Consider the following 13,661-nt stretch of genomic DNA (forward strand, 5'->3'; position numbering starts at 1 on the left):
ATTCAATAGTAGGAAAAATAAGGTAAGAAAAAAGAATAAAACTTGACATGGGTCAAAGGAATGAGAGAGAAAGCTGTTTGGTAGAATTTTGCACAGACCCTAATTTAATCATTGCTAGGCTTGAGAATCATGAGAAGAGTTTGTCTATGTGTAAGTGATCTGGACACACTGGGAAGGTGCAGATAAATTATGTATGGCTAAGAAAGTGATTTACAAATTAGATTTTAAATTGCAAAACTCTTTCAGCAGCACATATGGACTTGAAGAAAGATAGGAGATTAAGTAGATGGGACATGGATGAATTGAATGACTTAGAGATTGGTGAGAGGTGAGAGTTTCAAAGGGAGCGTCATTCAGTGACTGAAGTAGGTGAAATAAATAAGATGAGTGGGTAGTTCTGAGAAATGAAATATTGAAGGCAACAGATGAATAACTGGGTAGACACACAAGGCCCATTAGAAATCCTTGGATAACACAGAAGATAATAAACTTAACTGATGAAAGGAGAAAGTATAAAAATGCAACAAATATCTAAAAGTGAATGTAGATGTAACATTAGCTAATGCTTGGGATATTTGAATCATGACCTGTAACACACAAAGCTGTTATAAAATTCGCCTTTTCCCAGGTTGCAACAATTGTTCAGCTATTGGACTTCATTTTAACTACAGCATTGAGTCAAATTCAGTATTATAACATCTGCATGGTCAAAGCAAAAGTTAATGACCACAGCGTGTTTCATGTTGTCAGCTGACACACTCTGCTCCTGCTGCTGCCCTGGGATTGTAAAACCACACAAAAAGCTCCGATTCTAGCTATTGGGTGGGCTCCAACCATCTTCACTTTCACTGTCTTCCACATCTCCACATTATTTCTCACATTTAGTCATCGCAGATGAAATGACTTGTCACAAAGTAAAACTTGCTACCTTTGTACCATTATTTCACTTTAACCTGGGCTCAGAACACAATGCTTTGGCCAGCAACACTAAAGCAGCTTTTCACTTCATGGAAAAGCTGTTTCCACATAAATCTGCATGACATAGAAAAATAAGTTTTTTATTAATTTTACTATTGAGAAATTAATGAAAGAAATGAGTAATTAATGTTCCAGTGACAAGCTAAAGCAGTGATAGTTCATCAAGCTAAAGGAAGTTGAGGCTCTTAAGTCCTTTGATTGAAATTATACCTACCACAGTTGTATTTAGTCAGACAGTTCATGTACTTCTGATGTCTTCGAAGTACTAATTTCTGCAAGATGATGCCGTGCAGCTCACTCCCTGTTCTGGTGTTGTTCACCACTGAATTTTCCAGAATAAGGTTTGCAATGAACAGAGTCAGTGATTTACAATGACTCAGACAGATAATAAATCACTCGGTTCGATGTAATTCAACAATGGAAAGTCCATGATGGAATGTAACAATATTAGAAAACACACACCCACCAACACGCATACGCAAATGCAACTCTTGCACACAAGACTGCAGTCTCTGCGTGCTGAGGCCTCAGCAGCCAGAGACTGCAGTCGTGTGTGTGTGTGTGTGTGTGTGTGTGTGTGTGTGTGTGTGTGTGTGTGTGTGTGTGTGTGTTTCCGTTTCCTACCTCTGACAAAGGTTCATTTTCGGACAGTCTTTTTGTTGTGCCTGTTGCAACTCACTCAGATATCATTTATAAATGATGTATTTCCAGGAAACATGGTAGCTTATGTAAATAAAATTCTGAAGTTAAAAAAATGTCTTTCCAACAAGATTTTGAAGTTACAAGGCTCATTTTGCAAGATGGTGGTGGTCACTTCTTTTATGCAGCACAGCAAATGGCAACCATCTGTGCTTTTGAGAATAATACATATCCAATCTGTGTAGACTAGATAATATGAACTGAATTAGCTCATAGTCCTGGTGGTTGGATAGTCTCCAAAATGGCAGTGGATGCATAGTCTACAGTAGCAGTGTCAAGTGGAGCGGCTCCGTCTGTATTATCTGGTCCTCACCAAAGAACCCATGCTGACTGCACCTGCCAGCCTGTATCTCGTCCACACATAGTGGCAAGTCTCTGTGGCTGGAAATCTTCTACCTTCTTCTGTGTTGAAAGGACCCACTCTTTTGTAACTTCGACCACTCACTGTCCCCACCAAGAAATGTGTGTATCGCTTGTCTTTCATTCTTTTTATTTATTTTAAAATGTGTGGTTCAGAATAGTAAAAAATATTGGCGTTTGTCTAAAATAAGACATTACAATCTTATTTAGTAGAAAACATAACAGTATAAGAGTTACATAACAACACAAGGATTTCTATTTGAATTTACCTTCCATGCTTTGTGTCAATGACAGGTTCTTGTTTGATCTTACTTTCACTCACTCTACAAGTCTCTCTTTTCTGCATAAAACACTCTAAGACTTCTGTCTTTGTAGCCTTCAATGGTATTGCACTAAAGGGAAAAAAATATTGTGACAAAATATAGTAGAATTGTTAGAATGCCTAAAAATGAGATTGACAGAAAGTGAAACATGTCAAAGCAGGGATGACTAAATGAAGGATACAAATTGGTATAAGCATGCATGACTATGGGAAAGATATCTGATACATACAGAAAAATTAAAGAAACCTTTGAATAAAAGAGAAGCAGTTGTATGAACATCAAGAAAGAAAGTAGGGCTAAAATATGGAGGCATATATTGAAGGAATATATAAAAGAAAGAAACTTGAAGGCAGTATTATGGCAAGGGAGGAGGAAGTGGATGAAGACGAGGTGGGCATTGCAATATTGCCAAGTGAAATTTTTCGGAACTTAAAAGTCTTCAGTTGAAACAAGGCACCTCGAGTAGACGACATTTCCTCAGAATTATTAAAATTCTTAGGAGAATCAACTGTGAAAAAAATTTCCACCTTATTTCCTCACTGTTTAAGAGAGTTGTATTAAATGTAAGTGTGTCTTTTTGATTTTTTATTTGTAATGGACATGTCTATATATTGTGGCATGTCTGTGTCATATGATGATGGAACAAGTGACAGTCCCCTTGATGCAGTTATGATAGTTGAAGGACATAATGAGAGCAGCAGTTGAGAAGAAAGCAAGATAGGTTTGTGACCTATCCCATTTGTTATTCAGTATGCATGTATAATAAGCAGCAAAGGAAATGAAACTGTATGAAGAAGGAACTAAAGATCAGGGAGAAGAAATAAAGACTACATAGTTTGCAGGCAACATTGTAATTCGTCAGAGTTGACAAAGGAGTTGCAAGAGCTGTTAAATGGAGTGCATAGTGTCTTGAAAAGAGGTTAAAAGATGAACATCAACAGTAATTCAGTGGTAATGGAATGTAGTTGGAATCAATCAAATGATGCATGGTGAAGTAGATTAGGATATATGTCAATAAAAGTAGTAGACAAATTTTGCTGTTTGAACAGCAAAGGACTGACAGAAGTAAAGATGGTATAAAAAGCAGATTGTTATTAGCAAGAACATGTTTTTAACAAAAGAAAAATTTATCAACATTGAATAGAAATTTAAGTGTTAGGATGTATTTTCTGAAAGTATTTGTTGGGAGTTTAACCTTTTATGGAAGTAAATTGGAGATGATAGGCAACTCACACAAGAAGAGAATGGAAGCTTCTGAAATGTAGTGCTAGAAGAATGCTTGATTAGATGAATACTTGATTAGACGTCATGCTGTAAATTAGATCTGTAGATTGCGTAACTGACAGGGTGGGTCTGGACAAAATCGGGAAGAAAAGAAATTTGTGGCATAACATGACTTAAAGAAGGGATTAGTTGATAGGACATACTCTGAGGTATCATGAAATAGTTAATTTGGTAATAGAGGGAAATGGGAAATGGGAAGTGGGAGGGGGGGGGGATGTCAAAATTACAGAGGGAGACCAAGGCTTGACTACAGCTTCCAGTATAATGCAACAGTTATGCAAATTTAATGAGACCTCCACAGGAGAGCCTAGCTTGTAGACTTGAATCATATCAGTCATCAAAATGAAGACCACAGCACCAATAATTTGAATTTAGTGAATATTTGTTTCAGGAGCAATACATCCTTCTTCCATATCTGCCAAAGCAGATTTTGTTCCTGATTATTACATGGCATGCCATGCATACTGAACAACACAGTTATAGCTGCTGCTCTTCTCAGCTCAGTCAGTGATTTTTGTTGGCAATGATTTCTGCTACTGCAGGAGAACATTTGGAGAATTACAGTGGATCATCCATTATTTGATTAGACGTAATGGTGGCATTTAAAATTTTGAATTTCATAACCCCCCTCCCAATACGCATGCACACACAAAATTGTTGCTGTTGCAAATTGCTTGGAAACAGGTATCTCCATATGCTATCCAAAGATACATGCATGTTGCCAGAGTAATTTTTCAGCAACAAAATAATTGATTTATCTAGTCATTACTTGTTTTCAGGTCACAGGTGGTAGCAAAATGAGGAATCTTCTCAATTATGCTCTGAAAGCATTTAAAGATGAACGTTCAATTGTTTGGAGTGGTTCTGGAGGAGGAATGGGTAAAGCAATTAGTTGCGCTGAAATCGTCAAGAGACGGAATAAAGATTTGCATCAGATAACTAAGATCTGCTATCGCAAGTGAGTCTGTTCTTTCATTTCCTTTTGTTGATTCTAGTTTTTGTGATGCTGCAATTTCTTTCATTGCTCCATGTTATAAAACATGATGAAAAATTGTTCATAGTTTGAGACTTAAAGTTTCATAAATGTACGTGCGTGATACTGTGTTGTGTGAATAATTTTTATATCTCCATGATATTAACATTTGCATATCAAAATTAACTATACTAACATTCATTTCCTAACTATCAGTCACAAAAGAATATATGTTCTTCACCTTGTTTTATTGTCTTTCACAAAATTTGCAGTTACCCATATTTAGAAACTTGTGATATACTTCCAACATCTAACATGCTACAATAATATTGTGCCTTGCAAAGCTTATATTGTTTTGCATTTGCAAACTAACATGTGAACAGCATGTGAAAAGTGAACAGTAAAGTCAAGAATTATGGTGTAGTAGCAATCACATACTGAGCATGGAAATATTTAAGCTCATATCAACTGCATTTCACTTACCAAAACAATAGTGTTGAACTGATACAGCCAACACTAGAATTGCTGTGGGAAATATCATATTGAGTTCGTAAAAGTTGTGGACGTGACACCTTGAACTTGACAAGCAAAATTCATACAGTTAAATGGATTTCAGTGGCACATTGCATGTGTATAGTGGCCTGAATGACCATGCTAAGTATTCTGTAAATCAAAGCTTGTGATCTTTCATTTCTGAAATAATGTTAATGCTGCTGTCCCTAGGAAAGTTAACATACTTGACATTTTTGTTCTGGTTGGTAATGAGATGCAGATTGCATCTGGACAAACCCAACCAAGTAGCAGCCATTGTGGATTGCACAGCAATCATAAAGCAAATTAGAACTAACGTTTCATTGAAAACATTAGCTGGGACTGTCAGGAGGCTGGGCTGTGATGAAAGGTGCTGCCCCTTAGGCTTCCAATCACACCTCATCACCATGTGAATTACCTTTGATAGTGCAAGGAAAGATCAAGTACTGGCAGTAGTTCTATCTTGAAATCAGTAACAGTTGTCTGTGAGGACATCATTCACTGTAAGAGCAATAACTACCAGAGTACGTCAAGCAGTGGCTCCAGCTTTGGATTGGAAAATCAGAGGCCAAAATGATCACAAACTTCCCTGACCATATCAACCACTAGATCTATCCCCCATGAACCGTATGTTGAACATGATGAGACATTGTAAAATGTGACTTTCTCCCTACATACAATATGTTCAAAGAACTTAAACAAAGCAGCTGGATGATGTCTTTGAGAACTGCCAGTGTTTTGACAGGTACGCACCCCCGTGATTTTCCAGGCACAACTGCAACATTAGAGCACTGTGCAAGGAAAAAGCAACCTCAGTATGCGGGGCACACACACTCGCCTGCCCAAATGTGTGCATACCCATGCTCCTGCCCCCCCCCCCCTCCCCATCCACAAACACCATAAACATTACCATGCAACCAAAGATGGCTAACATCAGAAGTTGTCAATATTAATTACCCGTGGGGGGGCCAAGTGGGAGTAACTTTGTCTGTCTGTCATTTGACTGTGGAGAAAGGAGGATTCCAAGCCAAACTTGAGCAAAAATCCTTATTTCTATTTATAAGGTCACTTGCTAAATTTGTCTCAACTGCTTCCGTAATAAAACTATCCTGATAGCTGGAAGTGCAGACCAAAATCTGTGTGGTGTTATATTCCATGGGATGGCTGGTGTGAAGTTGATGTCCTGCAATATTAGGTTGTTGTAACCATCTCAGCATTTGCCTTAGCAATCCAGGAAACCACAAATCAGGATGGCCAGACAGAGCAACTCCATCCTCCAGAATGTGTTGTTGATTGTTCCATTAAGTTTCGGGTGTTGTTGATGTTATAATAGCTGCACAGCCTCATTCAGTAAGTCCCTATTGTATAATATTCCTTGATTTACACACAGTTTGTTTCAAGCAACCAGCAAATAAACCATAGGTTCACTCTTCACTGCCACACACACTAAGACACCCACTGATATCTCCTGGACTGTGAAGATGCTGCTGTGCACCTTGCATCAATTCCAGACTCCATATTCAACTATTTGCTACTGTCTACTTGAAAAATTAAGCAAACAGGCATCACTATCGTGCATTGTACATCTTGCACATGATATCATTGTGGAAGCAGTAGACCATAACCATCTACTGAAATGTGGCAAGGAACTGTAGTTATCCCCTTACAGTACTATCCACTACTCTGGGTCCTCTAAATCTTTTACATTTCCACTCCTTTGGCAATTTATTATACAGTTTTATCCCTTGATACAAAATAGTTTTGAGTTTTTTGTTTTTATTTTGGCAGCCTGATACATACTGCAGTTTGGCAGATGTACCCTCTCGCTGCAGTAAGGTTGCTCAGTTTTTTAAATAGCTTTTTACAGTGATGCTGACTACTGCTACCAGTTATTATTGTTATGGCCATTTTCTGCAATTTAAAAGATATGTCAATGATTCATACCTTCAGTCCCCAGAAAAGAATCCTGTACCTAAGGGCTGAGTGTATGTAAACGTAGTGTGTAACCACAAGACATTGGCTGTTATGTTCATGTCTGGTGGCTAGCGGAAGTGTTTAAACTGAGAAGAGTGTTCCTGGAGCCACTCTGTAGCAATTCTGGACATGTGGGGTGTCACAGTGTCCTGCTGGAATTGCCCAAGTCCGTTGGAAGGCACAATGGATATGAATGGATGCAGGTGATCAGACAGGATGCTTACATATGTGACACCTGTCAGAGTCATATCTAGACGTATAAGGGGTCCCATATCAATTCAACTGCACACGCCCCACACCACCACAGAGCCTCCACCATCTTGAACAGTCCCCTGCGACATGCAGGATCCATAGATTCATGAGGCTGTCTCCATACTCGTAAATGTCCATCAGCGTGATACAATTTGAAACGAGACTCGTCCGACCAGCCAATGTTTCCAGTCATCAACAGTCCAATGTTGGTGTTTGCAGGCTCAGGTGAGGCATAAAGCTTTGTGTCATGCAGTCATCTAGGGTACAAGAGTGGACCTTCTCTGAAAGCCCATATCAATGAAATTGTTCCCACTCTTGACACTTGTTGATGGCCCAGCATTGAAATCTGGAGCAATTTGCAGAAGGATTGCACTTCTGTCACATTGAATGATTCTCTTCAGTCATTGTTAGTCTCATACTTGCAGGATCTTTTTCCAGACACAGTGATGTTGAGAGCTTGATGTTTTACTGGATTCCTGATATTCATGGTACACTCATGAAATGGTCATACGGGAAAATCCCCACTTCATCGCAACCTCGGAGAAGCTGTGTCCGATTGTTCGTGTGCCAACTATAGCACCACATTCAAACTAACTTAAATCTTGATAACCTGTCATTGTAGCAGCAGTTACCAATCTAACAGCTGCGCAAGACAGTTGTTGCCTTATATAGGCGTTGCCAACTGCAGCGCCGGACTCTGCCTGTTTGCATATCTCTGTATTTGAATACACATGCCTATACCAGTTTGTTTAGCACTTCAGTGTAGATGCAGATGGAAAAAAAAACTACATACCACATTTTCACAGAATACGACCAGTCTTGTTGGAAGTGCTAACTGTGTAGGCATTCAACTGATTCATGGTTGGTCGATAGCACAACAGGCATCTGATCGGTCTTCCACTACAATCATTGTGGCAGAAGGCGATTTCAAGAGGGGCTAACGTGGCTGATAAGCTTTCAGGACATGAGATAACCTGGGGTCTCTGTGAAACAGGGTATGAAGCACCTCTTCACACTGTGTTTGGTGGAGCAACTGTCAAATCATTGTGAGCTGGCATAATATAAATGAAATGTCCCAGCATACCAGCAACCTTCCTCCTGACCAGCATGTCAAGGAAGGGAAGGCGGCCATTCTTTCATACCTCCATCATGAATTTAGATGTTAGAAAAAACTGTTTAAATTCCCTCTTTCATGAGGCCAGACAACACTTTCATAAGGCCATCAACAAAAGTATCACCTTGCACAGTCTCTCTCATTGCATTTATGCCTTGAAAATGACCGAATTTGTTGAAGATGACACCCGGCTACATTCCTGCAAGTTGTTTGAACATGATAAGACTGCATCTAACCTGCTCATCATTATCAACCAAACTCTTAGGACCAATTACTTTGCTGTACACACTACCACCTAAGATGTCTGCCAGCAAACTGTGCTCATTGTGAGCATTACTGGAGGATTTTATTATAGCTAGAGAAAGCCACAGTAAATGTAGAAATTATCACCATATTTATGACACTGTTTGTGGACATATGCAATATATATGCAATATAGAACTTGTATCACTGTGAGAGTGTATCAGCTATAAATAAGGCTTTTGTTTTTAATTTTGTATTTACTGTTAGAGCATAACCCAGTACACATTACTTTCCTACATAATCTTTTGACTCAGAAATGTACTTAGCCCAGTGTGTTGGAGTGTTCTTTGTAAAAAGAGTGGTTTCATGTACCAGTTAGTTGTGCACATGAAGTCTTCCATTGCTACATCATAATGAAATTGTTTGCCTCCTTGTGTGTCTGTGAGTAAGTGGTAAGCAAGAGCTTCAGTATAAGATCCAACATTGTTGTGAAGAAAGTGATTTAATATATTGATTGACAGTGTAATTTGCTGCAGTAACCAAGTCTGACTTCACTCAAAAGATCACAGTTAGGCATTGCATTGTCGATGTGGCACTCGCGCAAAAATTAAATTTGGAAAACAGCACACTGGTCAAAACAGCACAGTTGCAAGCACCTTAAGGGCTGAAAATTTAGTCATGGCTTTCACTGGGGTTGCCTGAAATCTTGTTTTGCCACTCTTTATTAATTTACACGTCAGTACCTCTCTCCCCCCCACCTCCCCTCCCAGCCACACCTTTACCTGTTCTTCTGCAGTATGCACTCAGAACACAAAATTTTGTGTGTATGTGATCAACCCTCACATAATTCTTTTATGTGTATGAAATATGGATAATTTGTAACAATTGCTTTGTGGGATTTCTTCCTCTTTTTTTTCCTCCTTCATCCACAAGCGTTTATTCTGTGTTCGTGATAAAGCTCCTTGGATAAGTATGTAAGACCATGGTCTCGGGTTATGAGACTCCTAATCTACATCTGGCCCATCTTATTATTGTTATTATTATTATTATTATTATTATTATTATTATTATCTCTTGACTTGGATACTGTGGTACTGGCTTCTCCTCCTTTTTTCAGTTTAAGATTGTGTGCTGTCTTTACTGACGTTAATCCTGACAAATTAAAACCTTTTTAATATTCCATTCATGCTTGTGTTTAATATTAAGCCAAAGTTTTTTTTCAATGAGAAGTAATACCACACATCTGGATTTGGGTTAATTCTGTTAATGAAGGTACATAACAAAATTCATGTATGTCCCATGCTACAAATAATATAGCTGCTGCTCTTGGGTGATACACAAATTTAGAAGGGTTCTCCATCTTATCTTCTTATTGCCTGTAGGAACAATAGAACAATTCTGATACTATTTCCTGTTGAATTATAACTTGCATAAATTTTAAAATATGCCAAAGAAAACTTTTTTTTTTCCTAAAGAGCTGAAATTTTTGTGTTTCATATGAGGGACATAATTTAAAGTATTCCGATAGTTGTGTTTTTTCTTCACATTCGTCAATCCCAAGTTTGACTTGCAGAGACAGCTGCTATATGAAGAGTCACTTCTATTATAACTTCATCTGAAATAACAGTGCATACGCAAGAAGTGTTGGCCTCCCCACTCGCTTCTCAAAGAGAGACAGAGAGAGAGAGAGAGAGAGAGCCTACACACACACACACACACACACACACACACACACACAGTGCTGTGTCCTTCAAGTGATGTTCCCTAACACTGTTATATTTCTTTGTTTTCTCCTGGCACTGGAGCATTTTATCAGTTGCATATACAAGGTTATCTGCAAAATTGGTATTGAAGTTTTCAAATTAAGTAAGGAACGGAAGCCTTTCAAATGTCTTTAAATTGCTCAAGAGAATTGTCTGACATGACTGATTTCCCTACCTATTGTTTCCCAATCTGAGCTTGTGATCTGCCTATAATGATCTTGTTGGTGATGGGATTTAAATCCAAATGTTTCTTCCTTGGAAGCCTGTGGGTGCAAGATACGAAAAATAGGGAAGACTTGGAATGGTCTCCAGACCAAAATCTTTGATGGACAAGTTTAACATGTTAGTTACCTAGGAATGTGTATTGTGTTGAAGCAGCTATTGGTACAGTCTTCTTGAGGATATTTTCCCTATCGAATGCAGTGTTGGAACTTTTGGCAGAGAGTGTCAGCAGCTGTAGTTAAATACCTGGGAGCTAGTTCATAGCACATAAAGTTAATTAAAACAGGAGGTGTACATCGTTATTTTCTGTGGATGGACAAAATCTTTTGTATGTATACAGCTTTTCTGTTGTGATCCAGTTTTTTTTTTTTCCTGATGTTACAAAGGTACTGTTTCTGCCACCACTATAACACTTTAATTTGAATGATTGGTGTTCTAATGTAGTAACTGATTACAAGCAAGTGAAGCTATACACATGGTTATCGGTTTCTTGCTGTAGTTGCACCAAAAATTGTCCAGTATCCGGAAACTAAATCTTTTGACTGTGGGGTACAAATGATTCGCGATGGTTGCCTGACATTATTACCATGCTGCCTGAAAGCAGACAAAGTGCTCCCATTGAAGTGGTCCTCTTTAAAATGGACAATTTCTCACCAAGAGCACAAATGTTTGAAGCCAGCTCTGTCTTCTTTTCCCCAAAGTTAAAAAGATGAAAATGATATGTTGCTGGAAATATTTCCTTTCTCCTTCTTAACATCCCATAAGCAAAAGCAAATAATGAAGTATTGTTTTGGCAAAAAAAAAAAAAAAAAAAAAAAAAGTGAACTTTGGCATTGGCCATATATTAGCATTAATCCAGTCATGCCCATCTATGATCAATTTCAGTTTACAGAACATTAGATGAAATAATAAAAGACTAAATAGCACTCATTATGAGAACCTGATCTTGGTCGATAGATGTACAAACAGGAAAGATCCTGGCATTAAAGATAGGGATATGGGTACTTTTATTAGGTTTTTCATATAGAGGGAACACAGTTAAAGGCACAAAGGGAAGTCACACTGATTCTGGATTAGATTACCAAAAGCTGCAGGTAAGAGTAGTAGGACCGCTTACTAATCGTCAGAAATATAAGTTTAATCCATTATATGTCATATACTGCCATATCATCAACTGTAGCTGTTAAATTTTGTGCTTTAGGATTTGATTTGATTTTCCTCCTTCCTTCACATCTTACAGTGTGCCTCTTACCTTCAACTGAAAATATTAACTTCAGTTTCCAGTAACTGACTATTTAGCCTTTCATCTACATCTGTTTCCCTACCCTGCTGTGGTTACTACCACCTCAATTACTGGTCAACAGGTGATCCAAACTAAGTTAAATTCTTGATTTCCTGTTCTAAATTTAAATACATATGTTTGTACTGGGTGGTTTGACTGTATGCTTGCTTCAGATAGTTCTTCCACTGAGATGGCCTTGCATCGTCATGAAATACAGAAGTTAACATAGACTTTACATCTTATTATGTGACATAAGTTATAGGCATATTAAATGCTCTAAAAGTAACGGAAAAATAATCAATCACTTGTAAAGTACAGCCAGCAGTGCAATGCAGCTTTCACGTAAATATACACACATAAAAAAAGGTTTTGTGTCACCTCATTTCCGGGAGTTCCGAAACCTGCACAGAAAATTGGAATAGAGGTCAACATAAACATCATTTCCCTCTTTTTCTTGCTCATGAAAATCGCACATTGCATGTCTTACCACCATACAGCGAGACCTTCAGAAGTGGTGGTCCAGATTGCTGTACACACCGATACCTCAAATACCCAGTAGGACTTCCTCTTGCATTGATGCATGCCTGTATTCGTTGTGGCATACTATCCACAAGTTCATTAAGACACTGTCAGTCCAGATTGTCCCACTCCTAAACAGCAATTCCCTCCGAGTGGTTGGTGGGTCACGTCGTCCATATACAACAGCCCTTTCCAATCTAACCCAGACATGTTTGATAGGCTTCATGTCTGGAGAACATGCTGGCTACTATAGTCGATGTCATCCTGAAGGAAGTCACTCACAAGATGTGCACAATGGGGGTGCTAATTGTAATCCATGAAGATGAAAGCCTCGCCAATATGCTGTCAATATAGTTGCACTATTGGTCGGGGAGATGGCTTTCACGTATCTTACGGTCATTATGGCACCTTCCGTGACCACCAGTGACATATATCAGCCACACATAATGCCACCCCAAAACAGCAGGGGACCTCCACCTTGCTGCATTCGCTGGACAGTGAGTCTAACGCGTTCAGCCAGACCGGGTTGCCTCGAAACACACCTCCGACGATTGTCTGGTTGAAGGCATATGCGACACTCATCGGTTAAGAGAATGTGATGCCAATCCTGAGCGGTCCATTTGGCATGTTGTTGAGCCCATCTGTACTGTGCTGCATGGTGTCTTGGTTGCAAAGATGGACCTCACCATGGACATTGGGAGTGAAGTTGCTCATCATGCAGCCTATTGCGCACAGTTTGAGTCATAACACGACATCCTGTGGCTGCACAAAAAGCATTATTCAAAAAGGTGGGGTTGCTGTCAGGGTTCCTCCAAGCCATAATCCATAGGTAGCAGTCATCCACTGCAGTAGTAGCCCATGGGTGGCCAGAGCGAAGCATGTCATCGACAGTACCTGTCTCTCTGTATCTCCTCCATGTCTGAACTACATAACTTTGGTTCAATCCAAGATGCCTGGACACTTCCCTTGTTAAGAGCCCTTCCTTGCACAAAGTAACAATGCTGACATGATCAAACCACGGTATTGACCATGGCATTGTTGAACTCCAGACAAAATGAGCCATTTACCTCCTTCCTGGTGGAATGACTGGAACGCATCGGCTGTCGGACCCACTCCATCTAATAGGTGCTGCTCATGCATGGTT

General features: G+C 39.1%; 1 protein-coding gene across 2 annotated transcripts in view; it reads left to right on the forward strand.

Moving 5' to 3' along the window:
* The window catches only part of LOC126251340 (ribonuclease P protein subunit p25-like protein), a 58,637-nt gene that overhangs the window by 15,799 nt on the left and 29,177 nt on the right, over nt 1–13,661 (forward strand). For both annotated transcript variants that reach the window (XM_049951700.1, XM_049951701.1), the window contains exon 3: nt 4,424–4,602. In XM_049951700.1, coding sequence (XP_049807657.1) covers nt 4,424–4,602 — 179 coding nt within the window. The remainder of the gene's footprint in view (nt 1–4,423; nt 4,603–13,661) is intronic.

Source organism: Schistocerca nitens, chromosome 4 (assembly GCF_023898315.1).
Source record: "Schistocerca nitens isolate TAMUIC-IGC-003100 chromosome 4, iqSchNite1.1, whole genome shotgun sequence".
Classification (NCBI taxonomy): Eukaryota; Metazoa; Arthropoda; class Insecta; order Orthoptera; family Acrididae; genus Schistocerca; species Schistocerca nitens.